The 20,162-nt window shown below is 45.3% G+C and overlaps 1 protein-coding gene across 3 annotated transcripts in view; it reads right to left on the bottom strand.

Annotated features, from left to right (window-relative positions):
• KCNQ4 (potassium voltage-gated channel subfamily Q member 4) overlaps nt 1-20,162 on the bottom strand; it is a 108,234-nt gene that overhangs the window by 11,480 nt on the left and 76,592 nt on the right. The window contains exons 6-11 of one of the 3 annotated variants that reach the window (XM_079988017.1): nt 12,569-12,679; nt 12,272-12,367; nt 7,442-7,530; nt 4,465-4,620; nt 2,614-2,658; nt 1,418-1,474 (exon numbers count right to left, since the gene is read on the bottom strand). In XM_079988017.1, the coding sequence (XP_079844143.1) occupies nt 1,418-1,474; nt 2,614-2,658; nt 4,465-4,620; nt 7,442-7,530; nt 12,272-12,367; nt 12,569-12,679 (554 nt within the window). The remainder of the gene's footprint in view (nt 1-1,417; nt 1,475-2,613; nt 2,659-4,464; nt 4,621-7,441; nt 7,531-12,271; nt 12,368-12,568; nt 12,680-20,162) is intronic. The other 2 variants (XM_079988018.1, XM_079988019.1) reach the window with 2 other exon arrangements.

Below are 20,162 nucleotides of genomic sequence, written 5' to 3'. Positions count from 1 at the left end.
TCCATGACAACCACCAACTTTTAATTCCATGGATGCACACCTAGGAAATCCTCGGGGTGTGGGTCAGTAGGTGAGCTTTGAATGCAATCCTTTTGAGGTTTAATGCAGCAGAAGTCCTACAGGGTGAGCTGTGGACTCTGAAGACTCTCTGCATCCCTGCAGATGTGGGCATGGCACCCAGACACAGAAGCAAGTGCTTGTATTGGAATCCAGACGCCCATGAAAAGTGGTGACATCACCATGCTAATGGAACCACTTCCCCTGGAATGATGTGGTGTGTGGGTGAGAGAGAGAGAGAAAGAGAGAGAGAATCCACAAAGTCACTACTGGCCCCTAGAGTTATTCCAAACCCTCTTTGTCGTCAAGCACCTACAGGCAAGCAGATCTCCAGCACAGCTTTCTTAGAGTTGCTATAAGAAAAAAATGGGAAAATCCCACTTTCCTCCTGCAGCCCAGAAGCATCTTGAGGGCTGCAGGCTCCCCTTCCTTGGAATGGAGAATTTGAGGAGGAGAAAGTCATTGTCCTGGCAATACAGCTTGTCCAACAGTGATGTCTCTCATGTGAGCCCACTGCATTCTCTACAGGTGGGAGGGACCTTGGTGAGATCAGCACTCTATGAAACTGAACTCTAGCACAGGGTTGGTGGCTCTCATGATTTGCGCTGGTCTCGGGTTGAACCCCCTCCTCACTGTCCTTGCTGCAAAGAGGAGTAAAGTATCAAGCTGTTTGGCCAAAAATAAAGAGGGTAATCTATGTTGAGTTTAGCTTGATGAGAGGTTCTGCTATTAGATCCCGGCCCTGTTCAAGAAGCCCCAGCCTGAGCCATCACTACCATCTTCTGCCCCAAACACACTCCACCCCCTTGGCTGATGAGTCTCCACCCCTTGAGCCTCTGGGGGACTTGGGAGTGGTACCTTTTTGAACCATGGATTATTCCCTCTGTGACATTGTCCTGATAAAATTCACATCTTATAAACATTTGATCAATTTTTGGTCCATCAACTGCCTTCTGTTCAGACAGGTCAAATCCCAACCCAACAGGAAAGGAAGTAGAAAAGTTTAGAAGACTAGGTAAAGGAACCATTTTAAAAGGAGTTTGGGGGACATTGCATAGTTCTCTCTCCTTTTTCTATGGTTCCAGCTGAAACACATTAATGGACTCTCCTTTTAAGCTGCACTGGAGACCGATTATCTGGTTGCAGGAGAGCAAACGTATCTCCCACCAAGAAAGGACTTCATAGCAAGATTCGGAGGGTTACCCCCCATGCACATCTCCATTGCACACTGGGGTGGCATGCCATCCTTTTTTTCTAAAGGAAAGGAAAAAACCAACATGGGACAAAACAATGCAACGACAATTAAAATCCAATTCAACCCCAAAACATCTCTTGGGTAGCAGATCCAAAGCCTCGGTACCTCTGTTTCCAGCCGGTGTGAATCCGAAAGAAATTCCTTTTACTACTAAAGATCTGGCTAGAGAAATGGAAAGAAAGAAAGAAAACAACAGAAGGGGAAAGGTGGGAGGAGGAGGAGGCAAAAAGTTAGTAAGGGGGGCAGCAGAAGGAAAGTTAGAAGGATGATCCCAGAGGGAAAAAGCCTTGCTGAGGCTGGCAATAATGGATGCTTGTGTGCATACAGCACCCCCTGCAGAACGAATCGTTCAATGACAAATGTGACTGAATATTTAACTCTTATCCATAAGTTTTGGGTCCTAATTCAAATGAGCGGACATGGGGCAATTTATTGGACCTCTTCAGGAAGCAACCCATTATTATATTTTAAAAAAAACCTGTTGGAAAAACTTCTGGTTTAAAAAGGATAAGCACATTTCAGAGAAAGAACTGGGGGGCAGCAAATAACCAGTTTTTGTGCAGGAAGTTTTGGTTCACGCATTCTCTCTCACTTTTCGCTCTCTGCCTCCATATGGCAAGGTGCATACTTGAAACTTTGCACGAGTAAAGCAACTGACAGAGGCATTCCTGGGAAAACCGGAAGATGTCTCTCTGCAATCGTGATTCTGAGACATGCATTCATTGGAAGACTGGAACAGGCAGCTGTGCAGTAGAATCAAAACAATGCAGTTGTGTCAGCAACCAACTTTTTGGAAGACTGCTTAGGAGAAATAAGTGAGGGCAATGGGCTGAGCCCCCATGACCCTGCTATCAAATCCCATTTTTTGAGGTGTTGCTTATCCATTTCTCTGTTTCTGGGACTGGCAAATGGCTCCCCTCTTAGGCCTGGATATGATCCAGGGGTCATTGATCATTGATCATCCAGATGTTGATGGATTCTCAGTTCCCATCAGCCCTAATCAGCATGGCCAATGGTCAGTGATGATGGTTGCTAGGAGACCAGCAGGAGGACACCACCTGCTTTAGAGCCTAAAAAGCATGCAGGCAATGTCTCTGCGGTAACAATGTACTGGCTTCTTTCCTGATACTCACACACACACACACATTCACAAATACACACTCAAGGTTTATTTGGCTTTGATGACCTCTCCCCAAGCAGCAGCTGCAGATCGTCCATACGTCTGGAAGAAAACCTACCGTCCTGTGGTCTCTCTTTTGAGGGGGAATAAAAGCACACAGCAGCTTTGAGGGAAAGGTTACCTTAGGCGTAAACACTTGTGGGGCGGAGCTTCCTCTTCTTTCCAGCTTCCAGGAATGAATGGGGAATGGTGAAGATGGGAAGGTGGAGGAAGGACGAGGAGGAGGAGTGGAGGGAGGTAAAGAGGAGGAGAGAGAGAAAAAGATGATGAAATGAGGTAGGGACTGCAAAGGAGACTTGAGGGGGGAAACTATCCGGCCCAGCAACACAGGCCTTCACATAGTCAAGTCAATCCAGTTGGTTGCATCCAGCGACAAATCTGCCCTGCTGAGGGCTAGCAGATTTTATTTTTTTAGCCTCAAGAAATATTTGCTGCCTGTCTGTTATGAAGGAACAAACACAATGGATTTTCAGCACCGTGAAGCACAAACTTTGTAGTCTCTGCTTCCCACCTTCCATCCCCACAACCTGCCAAACCCTCATCAGTGTTTATGGGTTCTATAAACAGCTTTCTGCTCCTAAAGCAGAAGTCCCTTGTCCCTCCTCTTACAAATATGGACCCAACTGCCATATCTAACACAACACAGAAGAGCTGTCAGAGGCCAAACTAAACATGATCCGTATAACAAGTTCTGGTTCCCGTTCAACAGCCATGTAAATAGAAGTGATGTCAATGTCAGACCTCCAGCCACTCATGCTTGCTTTGGGAGAGGCTATGTCTCAGATAATTCAGTTATTTTGCAGTGCCTCTGCTTAATCCTCCTTCTTATATGTGCGTGATGTAGGCATGTAAAAACCTACAGGTTTTATTATAGTTGTTAAAAACCAATAAAATATATGTCTTTTTTAAGTCTCTATCTCTGATCCGGTCACCATGTGCATAGATCACCATACCTTCTGCCTTGCAGATCTTCCCCCTCTTGTCACTCTCTGCCACCCATGGGCCATGGGGTGGTTGCCCTGGGCACAAAGTTCTTAGGGGTGCAAAATTTCAAAAGAAAAAGAAAGTAGTAATGAAAAATGAAAAATATTGCTTCCTCCCCCTCACACAGAAAATCTCCCAATGTTCACATAGGTGGACTGGGGAATGGATTTGGGCAGCAGCTGGTTGCTAGGGTGCCCTCTGCCCAGGCTTTAGAAAGTCACCCACTCCCAACCAATCCCCGTCCCACTCTCAGCTGTGCATGCCACTCATGGGGCACTGCAAATCGGACAGGTTGCCAAGCTATTGCCCCTTCATTTCAGCCTATTGGCAGGCAGTGCTGAGGATACTTTCCTTAACCCGGACACAGGTAACCCACGCTATGCCACTGCAGCCACCCCTTTGATTCAGAGCAGATTTCCTGATCACATGGATGAGAGAGGAAGTAGCTTGTGTTGCTTATTCTCTAAACCTCTTTGTAACTACTGGAGAGCAGAATAAAGAAGCCCAATCCTAACCTCCAAGTCTTCAGAAACAAATTCTCCATCGTCTATTCAGTCTGCCCTACAATCACAGCAGCAAGAAACATATCCTAAAAACTTTGGTTCTCAGGGTTCTGAGGTGGGCACTAAAATCTGTGAAAGAAAGCTAGATTCCCACTGTTAGCAAAGTCTTACAATCCACACCAAAAGGCCAGGATGGTGACAGCTATCATTTACAAACACCGAAGTTCTCTATAGAAAATGCACTTGCTAAAAATGATTAATTAGAATAGGCAAGATGTAGCGGCAGACTCCAGTCAGAAGGGGGAGGCCAAGAACAAGGACTGGTGGTGCATTCAAGTCAAAGGGCCATTGCAGACTGGAAGGAAGCCAGTTCAACGTCTGTCAGATGTTATACCAGAAGGCAGCAGCAGCAGAGTGAGAAAGAGCCAACACACCAGACAGACAGAGGGGACACACCACAGGCATGAAAGAGGCTTTGACCCTACCTTTCCCCCGAGCAAAATGGAGGATGGATGGTTTTCAGGCCAGAGGTGAAGGAGTGATACGGTGGTGGAGCTCCATCGGGGAATTTCCTCACCTCAGAGTTCCTGAGCCCCCCGTTGCGAGCTCGGTGCAAGTGGTCAAACATAAGGACCAGTTCTCTAGGGGCGGGTCCAAATAAAAACATGGAGAAATTAAAATGCTTTGAAAAGGGGGAGAAAGATAATAATAATAATAATAATAATAATAATAATAATAATAATAATAATATAAAATGCAGAAATTGAAGGGGGGGAATAAAGATGGGGGGTAACCCATAATTCTTTCAGTTGTTTGAGTTGGTCTCTCCGAGGTGTGAATTGGCCAAGGTGGGTTTGTTGAACTGGGGGGTTACAGATGTTCGGCTTTGGTATTTTGCCTTCGAATGACTGGTCAAAACCTTGCAGTGGTGAGGCTTCATAGTTGGACCTGAACCTTATAAACTGCTTGGTTCTGCACACAGCTTGAAAACACATTGAAATTACTGGACACAACAAAATATGCCGTCTCTAACCTTCCGATGGCAGCAGAGTGAACTGCATACAAAGCTACTGGATTGTCAAAGCTGCGGGGTGCTTTCGCTGCTGATGGAAGACATGCCTGTTCATCCAGGCCAAGGGTAGCAACATGGTGACCTGAGGATGTTATGGTCCAGAGCTGTGTTTCCCAACCTTGGGTCTCCAGCTGTTTTTGGACTACAACTCCCATCATCCCTAGCTAGCAAGACCAGTGGTCTAGGATAGTGAGAACTGTACTCCAAAAACAACTGGGGACCCAAGGTTGAGAAACAATGGTCTAGAGTTCCCATCACTCTCAGTCAGCCTAGCCAATGGGACGAGATGCTGAGAGTTGTACAACAAAACAACTGACTAGCCCCTGGGGGTTGCTGGCTACCCCAGCCCTTCATATTATTAGTAGACTTTGGTGACTGTGACAATTTTACTGCTTACTAATTTTTATTGGATACTGTTATGCCTTACTATTGTGCAAACCACTGTGGCATTCTTTTTGGTAAATGAAAAGCAGTGTAGAAATCTTTTGATAGAAAATAAATAAATAAATAAATAAATAAATAATAAATAAAACAAAATAGCAGGCAAACAAAACAGGAACGTGCAGCACCTTGCTCTTTAGAGTGCTCTATTTTCATCTTGCTACAGAAGAGATTGCCCAAGTTGTAGACACCGGCACTAATGTAACGCTTCTTATGGTGTTCCCAAAAGCTCTCAGAAAATATCCCCTCAAAAATCGACAATGCATGAATGACTGATAGTTTTCCCCGGTTGGTTCCTGCTTTCACTGATTCAGGCCCCCTTACGTTGGACCTGCCCCCTTGCAACACGCCTGCAATCCACAGGACGCTAGGGCTGGACATCCATCTTCCCATCTGTTCTGAGAAATGCAAAGAGCTTCTTTCTGTGAATGAACGTGGAGGCACTTGATACACATGCCATTTCTCCCACTGACTTGAGGGGGATTCTGGGAGGGGGGGCTGCTTTGTAGCCCTGTTTTTTTCCTGCTATTGTAGCTGTGGCAGCAATTCTGTGTTCTGCCACACCCTGGCAGCAGCCATTAGGAGGCAGGCACCCACAACACTTTCTCAAAATTCCAGATGTGCTTACTGGCTCCAAAGGTTTGGCTGCCTCTGTGACAGGGTGTGCACCACTAAAGATGTTTTCTGAAACCAGCCGTGGAATCAGGCCATATAAAGGTAAATATGGAAGTCATTATCTGTACTTTGCGAATCAATCATCTGACAACTGCATTGCAGGGGGTTGGTCTGGACAACCCTTTCTCTCACTTCCAACTCTTCCATTCCATGATTCTGTGGTGCAAACCTGCTGGGCTGGGTTGTCATATGACTTCTACTATGGGTTGCTATAACTCCCTACTTGAGACCCTGAAGAGCCTGTCAAATGAGGCATAACTTAACGAGATGGATTAACAAGTCTGGTTCAGTAAAGGCCAGCGTCGTATGTCCACACCCACCAGTGCATATTCATGTATATATGTATGTGAGTGAGTACAGTATATATCAGCATGTAAAGACTAAGGGTCTCCTCCAACATCCGCACCGCACCTCCCAGTCTCCACAGAAGTCTTTGCAAACAAAGTCCCGACACTGATTGAGATGGGAAGGTCATGTGTCAAGGGAGAGGGGGATGGAACTGTGATGGAAGTGTGATGCGTTGTGATGAGGGTGTGAGATCTGCACACAGTCCCCAGCCAGCAGATGTTCTGTTTCACTCCTCCACTGGCTCCAGGGAAAACAACAGCACGGGAGGCATAAGCCACTGCCTCACCTTTAAAAGTCATACCACCACACTCCTGAGGGCACCTGTTTCTTTCCTCACCTGTGCAACAGAATGGCTGCCATTCACTACTATGGAAGCAAAAGAGTGTTGCACAGGAAGAGAAGGAGAGACATTGTCCTTTCAACCCGAGTGCCTGCAATGTTCAGGCCCTCTGTGCTCCCCCTTCCCATCCTAATGACAGACATCTGACTAGCGCATAGACTGAACAGAAAAAGAGCAGTGGATTATTGCTGCGTGGCAACATTTTCCCCAAATTAATTCGCCATATAAACTCACCTTAAGTTAACATAAGAGCCCCCCTGATTTGGATCTATCCAACACCAGCTACTCAACACTGGATGAATGACAGAAAGTCAGTGACACAAAACGTCCCCACCGTTCTTTTTTGCTGGGGAACGGATACGTACGTTATATTGAAAACTGTTACATGAAATAGCAACAATACACAAAGAAAAAATGTAACTTTAGTCCAACCACTGCCATCCTGAACCTGATGTTAATTATCAGCCCCACTGGCTTAGCCATTCTGGCCAACCCTGGCTCTCCACCTCTTGGCTTGCAGAGAGTCTGTGAATTTTAGGGGCCCACCACCAAGTAGGCTCCTCCACCAAGGCAACTCCTCACCTACCTAAATGATGGAAGGATGCTGTCGTAATAGCACCAGGTGGCTGTCAGGTAGGCCCGGCTGACATCCGTTGAGTAGAGGCGCCACGCAGCCTGCACCAACCGGGACGAGGGGGGTGGGGGTGGGGAAAGAGAAGGGCATGTTCTTTATGCACTGTTTGTTTTCCCCAGTGGTCATCTCATTATTGTTACTGATTGACTCTGTCGTTTTTAAATCAAGGTGGCTCACGAAGATATCACAGTATAACAAGATAAACAAGATATACATCTCCCTCCTTCCCTTTCTTTCTTTGAAACCAGCAATTAAGAGCATTAATAACAAATACAACTTAACGTCTAGTGAAGGATGATGACTGGACATTAAACAAGAGAAGATGCGGCTTCGGGAGGAAATGATCAACATACGTTTGCAACAGGAGCTGGAAACCTGATTTTAAGAAATTGTATTAAATTGAAGTAATTTGGTCTGATTTGTAACAATTTGGAAAAAACAAAAACAATTTTTTAGAAAAAATGAATAGCAAATACAATGAATACAACTAAAAAACAGAATTATGTTTGTTTGTTTGCTTTTTTAAAAAAATGAAATAGTGTCCCTATATTTATAAGGCAATCATAAGTGGTCTAATAAGGATGGCCATTTTCAAAAATGTGCTGTGGGTGATTTACTGGAGCCCTGAAGCTAAGTGATCATGAGAGACTCAGAAAAGCAGCCAGGAAGGGACTGTATAATGGGATGTATTAGGGCTTTCCTAGTCCCTTGGGAGAAACTACAGTTAAAAAAGACATGCAAGATAGACTCCACCTCAGCATTGTTACAGGAGATAAACAATATAAGAGTAAAACCACCAAACTGCAACAAAAACACAGCAGTTTAAAACTGCAACCAGGACCATCTTTGTCTGCATACACAGCATAAGTTCAAAGCACACCCAAATCCTGGGAACCGTAGTTTGTTAAGGGTACTGGGAATTGTAAATCCCTGAAGGGTGAACTACAATTCCCAGGATTCTGGAGGGGTGTGTGTGGATGTGCTTTGAATGTATGGTCTCTACACTTCTTTTTCTAATACAGAAGACCAGGTATATTCTCACCCACCAACCCAACCTGCATTTGGCCAGACGTTGTTGGAAAAAGGATACTGGATTTTAAAGGTAAATCTAGAAAAAGCTTCACAGGGAAGGAATTGCACTATTGCTTTGGCAGAAATGGGGCCAAAATCTGCTGCCTTTTACCCCACAGATGTCCCAGGCAGCAATCTTTGCAAATCAAGACAAAAGATTCCCTCTCCCTTTATTCATTTATTTATTTATACTTGCATACTGTAATGTTACAGAATCTCTAAGTGGTCCACACACAACACAAGCGCCATTTTCCTCCTTTACTTTCCAGAGCAACTTGCTTCACAGAAATATGGTCTCACTTTACACGGGCACCAGTGGCAGTTGTGGTTCTATTACAAAACTGAAATGGTACCCGTGGTTTGAAGCTATGGTTAAGAGGGAATCTTATTTCTGTAAATCACAGAGGGCTGTGCATTTAACATGAAGCCGTGTTTAAAGCTGGGAAATGAAGGGAGTGGTGGTGCTGGCCTGCATTCACAAAGCCGGCTTCTGATTTGCAAACCATAGCAAAAGGGGTTCTGCTGAATGGGGCAATGGACAAAGGAGCTCCCCTTTGTGTCCCATTCCACATACAGATACGGACCGTATTTCTCCACACCTTCAGGTACATGGCCATGTAGAAACATTGGAAGCTGTCTTGCGGTGTGTCAGATTATTGGCCCATCTAGCTCAGAACCAGCTCAGAATTGACAGCAAGCTCTCCAGGGTTTTAGGCAAGGAACTTATCCCAGCCCTACCTGGAGAAGCCGGGGATTGAACCTGGGACTTTTTGGATACCTTAGACAGGTGTGGGGCATGTCACACAGTGTACAGTGGTGCCCCGCAAGACGAACGCCTCACAAGACGGAAAACCTGCTAGACGAAAGGGTTTTCCGTTTTGGAGGCGCTTTGCAAAATGAATTTCCCTATGGGCTTGCTTCGCAAGACGGAAATGTCTTGCGAGTTCCTGCGGTTTTTTTTCTCTTTTTCCCCCTTTTCCTAAGCCGCTAAGCCGCTTATCAGCTGATCCGCTGATAAGCCGCTTAACAGCTGATCGCTAAAAGCCGCTAAACCGCTAATAGCGCTAATCCGCTAAGCTGTCAATGGGCTTGCTTCGCAAGACGAAAAAACCGGTATACGAAGAGCCTCACGGAACGGATTAATTTCGTCTTGCGAGGCACCACTGTATTCAGTTCTGTGCTCCACAACAATGGTAGGGATGGCCCAGCTGGAAAGTCACATTGTTGTGAAGTGGCTTTAGACACTGTACTTCTCAGTCTAACACAGAGGCCCTCTGTAACATATGCTTTGTCTCATCACGCATTCCAGTATTAATCTGTTTCTTTTGATCAGATGCCTCAAGTATGAGATGCTCAAACCCATAGAGAGGATTTGGGGCAGAGGCAGGGGGACAGGGCAGAGAATAGGGCTGGAGCCTAAACCAGAAGATGATGAGCCCATAATCTTCTCCCAGGAGTCCTCAAATTACAGCAACTCAATATTCTGAGATGTTTGTCCCAAACCTTTTCCTATTTATTTCTGGGGGTGGGGAAATGCTCTATAAGGAATTATTGTGGGTGGGGTGGAAGAAAGTGGATGGCCATATCATCATTTTCCATCTGCTCCAGAAAGCAAGGCCTTCTGAATTGGCTGGCGTTATCAGGTGGGAAAGGACAGAGGAGCCCTTCTCGGGAGCAAAGGGGGCAGAGAGCTGTGTCCTTGCGATTGCTTTGTGTGCTGAAACAATGAGTGCGTTCCCCTTTTGTCTCGCTCACTGTCCATTTCCAGCTGTTCCTCGTTGGCCTTTCAGCGAATGAAAGGCAACTTGGAGTTGCATTTAGCAGTGGGGCAGCAGGAAAGCTGACAGGAGGAGATGGGGGGGCAGGAGGGGTCCCCTTTGTCACAAGAGTCCTCTGAGCCAGAGAGATAACGCAGGAGTCAGAAGCATCACCTTTCCAGCAACAATGGGAGGGAAACAATATAGGCACATGGCTAATACACCAGGATTTTTGTTCTTTGCCCCGATGGCAGGTTCTATATTATAAAATGCAGAGCTGATGAAGGGACAGCCAAAGAAAAACTGAATCGGAACTGGGTGTGAGCATGCAACATGGGGAGGGGAAAGGGGGCCAAGAAGGAGGTCACAGATAGAACAAGGATGAATAGGGAAAGGACCAGACTGCAACACTGGGCTTCTTGGAGAGGCAGGGCAAGATATAAATTTAATAAATGATATTATTGTGCAGGGGAACCAGCCAGGGGCATGCCAGAGCTTGTTGGACCCCAACTCCCATCATCCCCCTGACCACAGGCTGTGCTGGCTGCAAGGGCTGTTGGGAGTGGGGCAGTTGCTGCCAGTCAGTGTAGACAATATTAAGCTAGATGGGCCAATAGGCTAAAGCCTCCAGTGTTTCTATGTTTCAAGTAAAAAGCTGCTTCTTATGTGAAAAATAATAATATATGTAACCATGGGAGATAGGCCATCTACACCCAAACCTCTAGGACGTGGAGGAGGTTTCCTGGCTAGCTTTAGCAGTTTCCCCTTTGGATCCAGCTTTGATAGGGTTAACATGCTGAGCTCATAGGAAAACCAGAGTCCTGGGGAAAGCTGAAGGGATTCCCACCCGCCCCCTTTTCCTATGACATGCTCAACTATTGTATTTAAGCAAGAGAAGGGGGCTGGGGTTGCATTTTCCTTAAATAGGACTTCCATTGTTCTTCCAACTGGCAGTGGCTCTCTGAGATCTCGGGAAGAGAGAGGGAGTCTTTCTTTCTGAGCCCTGATGAGATATTTTTATCCACAGAGAGTGGCAACTAAACCTGGGACCTTAGGCACAATCTTGTAACTGTGAATTGGGATCCCTCCCACTTGACCATTACTCTACTAGCAATGATACTTAGGGCTTGCTCCATGGTTTCTAGGCACGGGGCGGAGTGGTTTTTCATTTGCCCTGCTGCTTTCCCCAGGAAAACCTGCTGTTTACCACTGAATCTGGCAATCTGCAGAAAACCCAATTGCCGTTTGTTCCGATTCAGTGCTAAACCATGTGTTTTCCCAGTGGAAAGCAATGGGACAAGTGGAAATCTGCGTGAGTCCTTGTTCCCACTGTCACCAATTTTCCAAGGCAGGAAGAGTGACGTTTTCCCCAACTCAAGATCCCTTGCCAGGGATGCTTTGCCACTAAGCTGTGCCCCCCTTTTGTGCCAAGAAAAGCTCCACACTGTGATCCGTGCAAATTTGCTTATTTTTCTTATTTTGCATGATGCATTGTCATATTGTTTGTCCTGGGGAGGAGCTATATTACTTTAAGAAACTGCTGCTCGGCCTTGCTTTTTTTCCCCTCCTCCCCACCCATCCCTCCTTCCTCATGTGCCATGCCTTTTAGCTGATTTCCATAAGCCTAAAGAGCAGGGTAAAAATGTTTCAAGGGGATTCTTTATTTGAGAACCCTGCATTGCAGTGGGTTGGACTAGATGAATCTTGGGGATGCCTGCAACTCTACCATTCTGTGATTCTAAATAAGTAACACCTGGCTTCTTGGGGGGGGGGTTATTCCAGCCATTCCATGAGGTGTTGTCCACACCCTTCCAAGCGTACCTCCACAGTTACAAGGGCAAGGATTTGGCTATCACAAATAAAGAAGTGTGTGGGGGGGGGATCCCAGGATCACAGCCCACCCACAGAGCTGGAGAAGGGCCTTGTGGCAAACTCTTCTCTCCTTTCTATCCACCTGGATCAAGTTGGCCGCCGGTGTCCGTCTCTTCTCAAAATGCTTCTGCCGATGTTGTTCTTGGACTTTGAGAGCAAACCCCGAGCCCAGGATCCCCTGTGTGGAAAAGAGAAATGGAACAAGGAAACAGAGGTCAAGGCCTAATTTCGGAGGAGGAGCCCCATCAACTGCTTGGGAAAGCCCACAAGCCCACCTGCTTGTGCCAGACAAGGGCATTGGTGTCTCCTCAGTTCCCCCTACCCACCAGTCTGCCATCCCTGTTAGCCTCTCCCCCAGATCTCATTGACACCTACTTACAGCAGGTAGAGCAAAGAAGGAAATGCCCAGCAGGGCAAAGCAGGCTGCCAACACCCGTCCCAGCCACGTCTGTGGGGTCTTGTCCCCGTAGCCAATGGTGGTGAGTGTGATCTGAAAGCAGAAGAGGAGATATCAATACAAATCCTTTGCCATCACCCTGCCGTCAACCTGGCAACTTCCAAAGGTTGTCAGACAGCAGCCCTTGCAAGCCCTGACCATTGGGCATGCTGGCTGATGGGAGATGTAGCTTGACAACATCTGAGAATAGAATAGAATAGAATAGAATAGAATAGAATAGAACAGAACAGAACAGAATAGAATAGAATAGAATAGAATAGAATAGAATAGAATAGAATTAAAGAGTTGGAAGGGACCATGACGGTCATCTAGTCCAACCCCCTGCAATGCAGGAATCTTTTGCCCAACATGGGACTCAAACCCACAACCCTGAGATTATGAGTCTCACTCTCTACTGACTGAGCTATCTCAGTCAAGATGACTGGCTAGGACTAGGCTGGCATCCGCTAGATTCACGTCAACTTCTGGTTCCTTTACACGTTCAGAGGGTTAAGCTGAGAGTACAAGACTTTTCATTTCTTAAGTTCAGTTCACCACAAAACAAACTGAAAATAAAACTGCCAGCACCATAATGCCGTTACAAACATCTACGGTGTCACTTGGAATCCGATGTCCTGTTCTGGTTGCCTCACCCCCAGTTGGATCTGGGCAAGGTTCAGAAAAAGGCAACCAAAATGATCATAGGGATGGAGCAATTCCCCTAGGAGGAAAGGTTACAAACATTTTGAATTTTTCAATTTAAATAAAAGGTGTGTAAGTGGGGGTGGGGAGCACAGTGTGGCAAAAGAGAAGGTCTCTCTCTCTCTCTCTCTCTCTCTCTCTCTCTCTCTCTCTCTTAATACTAGAACTCAGGAATATTCAATTACCGGTAAGCTGAATGTTGGAAGATTCGGGACAAGCAAAAAGAAACCACTTCTTCACACATTACATAGTGAAACAATGGAATATGCTCCTACAAGAGGTTGTGATGTTTACCAACTTGGATGCCTTAAAAGGGAATTAGACAATTCCATGGAGGATAAGGCTGTCAATGGCTACTAAGCATGTCGGCAATGTACTACTTTCTGTGCTGGGGGGCATTATGCCTCCCAATGTCAGTTGCTGGAATTTCACATGGGGAGAGTTGTGGCTGTTGCTTTCAGGCCCTCCTTGCAGGTTTCCCATTGGGGCATCTGGTTGGCCATTCTTAAAAAAAGATGCTGGACCCCTCTGGTCTTTATCAAGTACAGTTGTACCTTGGAAGTCAAATGGAATCCATTCCGGAAGTCCGTTTGACTTCCAAAACGTTCGAAAACCAAAGCGTGGCTTCTGATTAGCTGCAGGAAACCCCTGTAGGGGTCTTTTATGTTCTTATTTCCTCATCAGTTTCGTTTGCTTTTTAGCAAAGTCCTCACTGTGTGTTTGTGTGTGTGTGTGTGTGTGTTCCTAATACACACATTTTTGTATGCAACTTTGCCAAATATACAGATTTTGCCAGCCATTTCCCTTAACACAGTTTTTATTTATTTAACAAGATGTATATACTGCTTAAAATAAAAAAGCTCTAAGCTACTTACATAAATAGCATAACATATTCATAATAATAAAAGTAGAATCATAGAATCATAGAGTTGGAAGAGACCACAAGGGCCATCGAGTCCAACCCCCTGCCAAGCAGGAAACACCATCAGAGCACTCCTGACATATGGTTGTCAAGCCTCTGCTTAAAGACCTCCAAAGAAGGAGACTCCACCACACTCCTTGGCAGCAAATTCCACTGTCAAACAGCTCTTACTGTCAGGAAGTTCTTCCTAATGTTTAAGTGGAATCTTCTTTCTTGTAGTTTGGAACCATTGCTCCGTGTCCGCTTCTCTGGAGCAGCAGAAAACAACCTTTCTCCCTCCTCTATGTGACATCCTTTTATATATTTGAACATGGCTATCATATCCCCCCTTAACCTCCTCTTCTCCAGGCTAAACATGCCCACCCCCCTTAGCCGTTCTTCATAAGGCATCGTTTCCAGGCCTTTGACCATTTTGGTTGCCCTCCTCTGGACACGTTCCAGTTTGTCAGTGTCCTTCTTGAACTGTGGTGCCCAGAACTGGACACAGTACTCCAGGTGAGGTCTGACCAGAGCAGAATACAGTGGCACTATTACTTCCCTTGATCTAGATGCTATACTCCTATTGATGCAGCCCAGAATTGCATTGGCTTTTTTAGCTGCCGCATCACACTGTTGGCTCATGTCAAGTTTGTGGTCAACCAAGACTCCTAGATCCTTTTCACATGTACTGCTCTCAAGCCAGGTGTCACCCATCTTGTATTTGTGCCTCTCATTTTTTTTGCCCAAGTGCAATACTTTACATTTCTCCCTATTAAAATTCATCTTGTTTGTTTTGGCCCAGTTCTCTAATCTGTCAAGGTCGTTTTGAAGTGTGATCCTGTCCTCTGGGGTGTTAGCCATGTTGATTTGTAGCATCTAAGTGCACAGCGGAATGATGAGGAATACGTGCCAACATGCTGTATATTGCTTTATTTACATTTCAAAGCTGGTAGATTACAGAAAAGCATCTTGTCTCTGCCGAAGCAGAAAAAGGCATCCTCTCTCCTCTGAAGCACGGAGAGAATCACACTGTGTGAGAGAACAGTGAAAAACAGGAAACCAGTGTACGTCACATCCAGTCTCCTTTCCCGTGGGAAACATAACAGCAATGCTGTCTGTGGAATGTAAACATTGTCTTGTGACAAGCCTTTCGCTGCACAGTGAAGAGAGCAGAAACCAACATCCTCCCCCTTTCTGTGAACACCACTGGGCAGCGTGTTCGTACAATATCAGTACAAACCCAACTTCTGCACATAGGTACAGTGTTGATCCCTTGATACAATCTTGGACAATACATCAGCAGGAATTTCATTACCTGGCATATAGGACACCGTTACGAGTCCCTTCTGAATACGTTCCCTAGCATGTTGCAACTTCAATTGCAAGTGCTTCGTGCTTTGCTTACAACCCTCAGAATTCAGCAAAGCCAAACATGCTTTGTTGTCCTGGTAAACCTGGATTGGACATTTGACAGGAATTTTCATGTCTTTGCACAATTGTAACAACCATTCACAATCTTTGAGTGAATAAGACAGTGCATTCAGTTCAGCTTCACAAGTACTTAAGCTAACTGTTGTTTGCTTTTTGCATGACCAATCAAATAGAGCCTGATTGTACATGTAGCAAACTCCAGACGTGCTTCTCCTGTCTGTTGTGTCACTTCCAAAACTTGCATCTGCAAATATCTCAAGACCACCAGACTTCTGATTGTTAAATCTCAGTCTGTAATGCATAGTGCCTTTCAAATACCGCGCTATGCGTTTCAGAGCTTTCCAATCCTTAACAGTAGGATTGTTGACTTGTCTGCTTAGCAAATTACAGCTAACAGCAATGTCTGGTCTTGAACATCTGGCAATGAAGTTTAGCTTGCCTAGCACACTTCTGTACAGTGTAGTGTCAGAAAATGCTTCTTCAGTGTCATCTACCTGATAACCTGTTATCATCGGTGTGTCTACAGGGTTAGCATCCATCAGGTTTAGTTTGCCTAACACATCAGCAATTTTCCGTGACTGGTGTACTAGAATGTTACCATCTTGATCTCTCTCTATTTCCAGAGATAGGTAGTTGTTTACCTCACCAAGATCTTTCATGTCAAAGTGTTCTTTTAGTTGGGCTAGGGCGTTATTGTACATTGTGACATCATCCCAAAAGAATAAAAGATCATCAACATAAAATAAACAATACAGTTTCTTTTGCCCCTCCTCTTTGACAAATACACATGGATCAGCTTTCCCTTGCTTAAAACCTAGAGAAAACAATACTTCAGTGAGTTTTGTGTGCCAACATCGTGCACTTTGTTTGAGACCATAAAGGGACTTTTTCAGAGCACAAACAAATCCCTGTTTTACCTGTACGCCATCAGGTGGAAGCATATAAAGTGATTCATCTAGAGATCCGTACAGAAAAGCTGTATTCACATCATGGTGACTAATGTGTAAATTCTCCTCTGCAGCTAGCTTGAGCATAAGCCTAATGCTCTCATACCTCACTGTGGGTGAGTAGGTCTCGTGATAGTCTTCACCTGGTACCTGTGCAAAACCTCTGGCTACCAATCTGGCTTTGTGTCTGACTATCTTGCCATTTTGATCAGTCTTCGCTTTGAAGACCCATTTGCTTCCAAGCAGTTTCATTCCTGGAACTACTGGAACAAGTTCCCATGTTTTGTTCCTTTCCAAGGAATCAAGCTCAGCCTTCATGGCATTTAACCATGGCTCAGCTTCCTTTGAATCCAAATCCTGGATTTCTTGGAAATTTGAAGGTTCAAATACCTTCTTGGAGCTTTTAACAGCTGTTACTGCTATCTTAGCAAACTCATCAGCAAATCTCTTTGGAGGTCTGCCTTTTGTGGCTCTTTGTGACCTGCGAATTAGCCTTAGGTCTTCAACACTCTCCTCTTCCTTCTTAGGAGAAAAGCGACCTATTGTGAACAATGGTTCCTCCAATTGTTGATCAGAGCTTTCAGAGGGTCGCATAGAGGCTTTCGCACTCTTGAAATCCTCTGAATCACCCGATTCAGTTTCAGACTCAGAATCAGTTTCAGTCTCAGAATCAGAACTTTCATCAGTGGGTGTGGGTGGTTGTGGTTGCTTTTGACTATCCTCAGTCTCATCACTGTCATCAGGGTAACATTGGAAAATTCCCACATTCTCCCCCCACTTGGCATTGTACTCAACACTTCTTGTGAGCTTAATGGTCTTAGAGTCAGTCATCCTTATTCTGTAAGAACCTTTCTCATAACCTAGAAAGATACCATGCAAACCACGCTTGTCTAACTTGGAGTTTTGTGGTGAGTGAACCCACATGTCAGAACCAAAAATTTTCATGTGTTTGATGTATGGCTTTTTGCCAAACATCTTCTCATAGGGAGTACAACCAATCGCTGAAGATAACCTGCGATTATAACTGTAAGTGAAACATGAGAGAGCTTCGGCCCAATAACTCTCTGGAAGATTTGCATCATGCAGCAAGGTTTTTAACCCTTGAAGCAATGTCTGATTTGCTCGTTCTGCAAGTCCATTCTGCCATGGCGAGCGAGGACTAGACAAATCGTGTTGAATTCCTTTCTCAGTCAGAAAAGCTTCAAACTGCTGAGAAGTGAATTCCCCCCCGCGATCTGTGAAAAGAATTTTTACCTTCTTACCATGCACATTTTCCAACCAAGCACAGAATTCCTTGAACCTAGGAAAAGCCTCTGATTTCTGCTTGAGATTGTACACATAAATATACCTGGAAAATGCATCAATGAGAACCATGAAGTACCTATTACCACCCAAAGAGGGCGCTAGTGGTCCAACCAAATCAGCATGAACAATTTGGTATGGTTCTGTAGCTTGCCTACTAGACACCTTACCTTTCGCAGCCATTTTCACCTTGTTTGCTGCGCATGCCTTGCACTTCATGTGGTACCTGCAGGGTTTAATAGTCATACCTTCAACCAAGGCAGGCATTTTAGATACTGCCTCAAAACCCAAATGTCCAAATTTTCGATGAAAATCATGAATACATTCTTCATGCAAACATTTGTTAGAACCTGCAATGCAACAAGTGTCATCCTGCACAACATCATCATAATACAAAACATATAAACGATCAACATATTCAGCATACAATACATAATCATTTTTCTTTGTGATGATGCACCTTTTGTTCTTAAAGGAAACGTCAATGTTCCGCTCATTCAGCTGTCCAACGCTGAGCAGATTATGTTTGGCATCTGGAACATAAAGTACATTCTGTATCGATAAGTCCAAACTGTGAAGAACAACAGTTCCGTAGCCTTTACTGGGAATTGTGTGGTCATCCGCCTGGTGAATCGCACCTTCCTGCGGTGTAAAAGACACGAACAGTCGCTTATCGTTGCACATGTGGTGGGTTGCCGCTGAATCAACAACGAAGAAAGATCTAGACGTCTTCTGGACCTCTGCAACTTTTGGAGTGAAGCATGAGACCATTGCCTTGGGCTGCGTTGTCCTGGACACCGGACCTTTGCCTTTGCTCTGGCCTTTTCCACGCGATGAGCTTTCGCTGCGCTGCTCTGTCTTGGCCCTGGGATATCTGCATTCCCTCTTCATATGGCCTAGACGTCCACAGGAGTAGCATTTCACTGCCTTCAAAGCTTTGGCGCCATCTGGTGGTTCCACTGCACTCTGGGATGACGTCTGTGAAGACTCCCCCTTTCCCATGCAGCTATCACCCTGGCAATCTGCTTCATTCTGAATCATGGCAGTATCACAGGCTACTCTGAGCTGAGCATGTGGCTGATTGGCATCAGATTCCCCACGTGCATCAGCCAGCCTTCTGCAGCTAGCCATCTTATGCAGCTTGTTAAAATAAAACATAGTAGATTCAGCTTCTGTCCTCATGTGTGCCTCTCTCAAAGCGCCCCAAATTTCTCTGGCTGAGGTCTTATCACGCAATAGACAGAGCTCTTCTGGGGATACTATCAATGTAAGAGTTCCCCTTGCTTTGGAATCTTTAGCTTTCCATGCATCTGTAACTGGAGCTGGGGGGGGTGTCTGTAATAACTTCAAACAGACCCTCTTTCCGCAGAATAGCCTCTGCATAGGTAACCCAGTCCGTATAATTTTTCTTATTGAGCTTGGGAATCCCACAAGCATCCTGAAGGGCCATCATGACTCTGGCATTAGCCTTCTGCATCATCTCTGCTGCTTTAAACAAGCTGCTTTATACAAGCTGCATCTCTGCTGCTTCAAGCCTCATTCCAAAGGCAAGTTCAAAAGTGCTTTCTCTCTGCTGCCTTAAATCATGCTGCGTCACTACTGCAGCTGCTTTAGCCCTTTTAAAAGTTACTTTCGATTTCCCCCGGAATAGCCATAGCCGCTGCCTGTTCCCGGCAAACGGACATAAAAGTTCAAAGTCCAGCCATAAAGCCATTAATTAGATGCTGGCAGGCTGCCCGGAGCAGTAGCACATACCTCATCAATCATCTTGACGCGCAGATACCGTCCGATCCGTCCCTCTGCATTCCGATCCTTTTTCCGGAATTCCAATGACTGCGTCTTCTGGGCCATAACCAAAATGTTGATTTGTAGCATCCAAGTGCACAGCGGAATGATGAGGAATACGTGCCAACATGCTGTATATTGCTTTATTTACATTTCAAAGCTGGTAGATTACAGAAAAGCATCTTGTCTCTGCCGAAGCAGAAAAAGGCATCCTCTCTCCTCTGAAGCACGGAGAGAATCACACTGTGTGAGAGAACAGTGAAAAACAGGAAACCAGTGTACGTCACATCCAGTCTCCTTTCCCGTGGGAAACATAACAGCAATGCTGTCTGTGGAATGTAAACATTGTCTTGTGACAAGCCTTTCGCTGCACAGTGAAGAGAGCAGAAACCAACAAGCCACCCCTCCCAGTTTGGTGTCATCTGCAAATTTGATCAGGATGCCCTTGAGTCCATCATCCAAGTTGTTG

The sequence above is a fragment of the Podarcis cretensis genome (genome assembly GCF_951804945.1).
Source record: "Podarcis cretensis genome assembly, chromosome: 8".
Lineage (NCBI taxonomy): Eukaryota > Metazoa > Chordata > Lepidosauria > Squamata > Lacertidae > Podarcis > Podarcis cretensis.
The sequence above is the reverse complement of the archived record's forward strand: the minus strand, read 5'-3'. Positions and strand labels throughout refer to the sequence as shown.